The following is a 3,951-nucleotide window of genomic DNA, read 5'->3' as shown; positions in this document are numbered from 1 at the left end:
GAGGTACACCATGGACAAGGGCAGGGCCGCGCCGCACGATGCACGGGGGCAGCGCGTGAGAATGTCGATGAGTGGAGGTGCAGATTTCCGGCCCTTGCTGTACAAGACAGGGTGCAGCAAACGCACAGTGTGCGCAAAGTTGCCCAAGACGCCGTTGCTGTAGTAGTCGCGCTCGAGACCCAAGAAGAGCTCGTAGAGACTCTCGACGTCCGGCAGGCCGGCGACGACGTCATACACCTCCTTCATCTCGAGCATGTGCTGCGTCACTCGCTGGATCGAGACTTTGGAGGGCTTGATGCGAAATTTGCCTTCAAGCGCCTCCTTCTTGTTGATGGCGACCGCGACGGAGAGAAAAGTGTCCCATGTGTCCTTTGCCTCGACGGCCCACGTGCCCGAAACGACCGACTTTTCCAAGTGCGACAAAAAGTCCTCGCGCGCCGACGCCGTGGGTGCATTGAGCGTCAACTTGACCTTGCCGTGCTCGAGCAGCTGGAACGGAAAGAAGCGACTCGAATCAAGCGGCTCGAGCAGCCGCGTCGTGCAGTAGGTCGTGTTGCACGCAAACTTGAGCTTCTCGCCGTCCATGACCTCGAGGGTTTGGCCCGTGAGCACGACTTGGCGCGCCGCCCATTTGGGTACCATAAGGACACGCTCCTTGACCTCGAGGTCCACGACGTAGGAGGTTATCATGATGGACTCGGCGCGGGTGAGCGCCATTGGCGTCTCTTGGCCCATGCTGCAAGTTGCAAACTGACGTTGTGCACTCGTGCAATAGTGCAATATGGCGAGCCAATCAGTCAAGCGGACATTGATCGATCGGGCCAATCAGCGCGCTCCAATCTTCGATTGACAGCCATAAGATCACCCAAGGCTCCGTCGGATCACAAGGCGCCAAGCAAGCAGCTCCTTGCGAGAACGTTGACTTACGAACGCCCATTCAAAATGGCCAACGAGACATTATACGTGGTCATTGTATGGACCATCAAGAAACATGGATGCGTTGCTGGGACGCTTTGCCTGGAATGCACGTCGGAATGTGAAGTATCGCATTGAGAAAGATATTTCTTCTCAGCGCCGACTAACGTTAGTTCAACGAACATGCCCGACCGAGACGAATGCAGCTGGCGTTCGTGCCAAAGAAGTACCCAGCCACCCGCGCTAGCGTTTCTCTGCGACTGGAGCAGCATATCCATGCGAACGAGCCCTTGATAACGAGCGACTCGGCGAGCTTGGGATAATCGACGCACGAAGCACACTAGCCAAACGCACCGATGGTGGACTTCAACACGGGTCAATAAAATCAAGCATTTATTGACCCTTGGCTACAGCATTGCGATCACTTGTGCCAGGAAGATCCCATGGAGAGCCGATGAGCGTGAGCGGTACGGTAGACGCGGAGCATACGACTTGTAAACGGTGGGGATGTGCTCGATGTTCTCAGCACGTGCAAAAGAGTTGGAGCCAAGAAGCGATGCGAACCGCCGCCGTGCGAAGAGCTAAGAAGTTGCCATACTTGAGAGCACATTGTCGGGCAATCGAACCAGAGTCGCCGTGTGTGGCTAGTGCCGGCGTACTTGTTGTTGGACAGACGATCGCGAAGAACTGGCAGATCCAGGGGTCGAAGGGGCCATGAAGCCGCATCGCGCGCAGCGGATCTCATCCAGGGGACGACCGTTGTGCGAGAACAGAGTCGTGTGCACGTCGTGCATTGGTGTTGCTGTTGAAGCCCACAATGCAGCCACGACCGGCGTCGAGTGATCGCGGGCAAGGTCTACATCAACGACTGCGATGCTTTTTACTACTGATTGGCTTCGGTATCTCAATCACACATTCAAGTTGACGGCGACTTCCTTATGCGAGCCGATTCGTGTTTGCCTTGTCTTCTTCACCACGAGAAAGCAGTCGCGTGGACCTCCTTTCTTCGACTCATACGTGGACATAAACAAAGTGCTTTCGATCGATTAACGATTAACTCGCGTGTGGTACTTAGCCGCTGCCACAGCCACCGCCGTCGCCGCCGCCACAGCCGCCGCCGTCGCCGCCGCCACAGCCACCGCCAATCCCGCCGCAGCCGCCGCCGATACCAGCGCAGCCACTGCCAATGACGCCGCAGCCACCGCCGACGCCGTAGTAGCCGTAGCCGCCGCAGCCGCCGGCAAACATGAAGGGCATGTAGTAGTACGGGAGGCCGCCGTCAAACATCATCATCGACTGGGCCGAGTACGGCATGCGGACGCGGCCGTCCATGACGGGCGTGCCGATGACCGTGATGTAGATCGGGACGGCTTCGAGCACGCTCTCGGGCTTGACCGCGTTGGCTTCGACCACCGCCGTGGCGTACGGTAGCGCCTCGACGACGCAGGTTTCGTTGACGCCGTAGAACCGGTTGTTCTTGGACGGAACGTTGCCGTGCTTGGCCCACTTCTTGCGCAGCACGTGGCGCGTGATCGGGTCGGGCGACGACGACGCGATCCACGCCTCGTAGCTCGGCGGAAAGCTCGAGTACGCCTCGTGGTACGTCTGGGACCAGAGCACAAAGGTGTCGGCGTACCCTTTCGCGAGGTCGCCACCGGGAATCGTGTCGTCGTGGTCGATGATCATCTTGTTCTTGTTGACGCTGCGCGAGTAGTCGCGGTACGGCCGCCCGGTGGTCTGGTGCGCGTGCCACACGAGGTCGATGTCGGACGTTGGCACAAGCATCGTGACCATGACGCCGACGGCGTCCGTCTCGATCTTGCCCATGAGGTACATAAACTGCTCGTAGCGGCAGATGGACGCGGTGAGGACCTCGGGGTGCATCCAATATTCCGTGTGCGGCACCATCTTGTTGATAAAGTCGAGCTGCCGGAACATGCCTTGGACCAAGTCGACCGTAAACGCACCGATCGGAAGCCGGAGCGTCTTGCGCGCCATGCCCTTGACTTGCATGCGCAGCACCCGCGACGCGTACATGGTGCCGTCCTCGCAGCGCAAGAGCATGTCGATCAAGAGGTCGAAGAAGGTGCCGAACCGGCCGTCGTCAGGAATCTCGGGCGGCGTAAACACCATCGTACCCGTGCCCGTGAGGGTCGAGTACTTGGTGAGGACGCTCGGCGTCGCTTCCAGAAAATCGAGAATCTTGTACGTCTCGTAGTAGAGCGGTCGGCTGCAGCCCGGGCACATCCCGGGCTGCTGCAAAATATGCAGGCCAAACGACATGCGCAGGGGCAGCGGCGCGCGGCAGTTGCGGTGCGCACAGTGCGTGATGATGTCGCCAATCGCCGAGCAAAGGGGACGCTGCTTCTTGCCCTCGGCGTAGCAGATCGGGTGCAGCTGGTGCACGGTCTGCGCAAAGTTGCCGGCTCTCGCTTCGCCCTTGACGTACTCGCGCTCTTGGTCCAGAAAGTACGCGTACAGGTCGTCAATGTTGGTAAAGCTGCCCGTGACGTTGTAAATGTCGATCATGTCTTGGAAATGGCGCTGGACGAGCGCCACGCTCACATTGCTCTTGGGCACGTTGGCGTGCTTGGCCTCGTTGATGCGGCGCGCGACGGACAAGAAGTTGTCCCAGTGGTTGCTCGGCGATTCCCACGCGACGCCAGCGGCCGCGGCTTCGATGCGCCGGAGGAGGTCATCCCGCGCGGTGGCCGTGGGTGCATTGAAGACGGCTTTGGGCTTGCCGTGCTCGAGGAGCTCGAACGGAAACGCGCGCTTGGCGTCGATCGCGGGCAGCACGCGCGTCGTGCAGTTGGTCGTGTTGCAAGCAAACTTGAGCTTGTTGCCGTCGAGCACCTCGAGCGTCTGGGTCGTCAGCGCAATCTGCCGCGTGGTCCACGTGGCGAGAAAAAGCTTGGACTCCTTGACCTCCATGTCGACGATGTACGAGAGATCGTCGTTGGAAGAAGCAGATGATGGCGGTGCGATCGCGCCGTCCAGTGCCTTGCTTGGCACGGGCACGGCCAGCGGTGCCGC

General features: G+C 59.7%; 1 protein-coding gene across 1 annotated transcript; it reads right to left on the bottom strand.

The window, feature by feature from the left end:
• Positions 1-1,986: 1,986 nt before the first annotated feature.
• SPRG_16328 (hypothetical protein) lies at positions 1,987-3,849 on the bottom strand (the record flags this gene model as incomplete). Its single annotated transcript, XM_012355660.1, has 1 exon — positions 1,987-3,849. The coding sequence occupies one exon, from the start codon at positions 3,847-3,849 to the stop codon at positions 1,987-1,989; it is 1,863 nt and encodes a 620-aa protein (XP_012211050.1).
• Between the last annotated feature and the right edge of the window lie 102 nt (positions 3,850-3,951).

This window comes from Saprolegnia parasitica, assembly GCF_000151545.1.
Source record: "Saprolegnia parasitica CBS 223.65 unplaced genomic scaffold supercont2.282, whole genome shotgun sequence".
Taxonomy (NCBI): Eukaryota; Oomycota; class Saprolegniomycetes; order Saprolegniales; family Saprolegniaceae; genus Saprolegnia; species Saprolegnia parasitica.
This window is presented reverse-complemented; position numbering and strand designations above follow the sequence as displayed.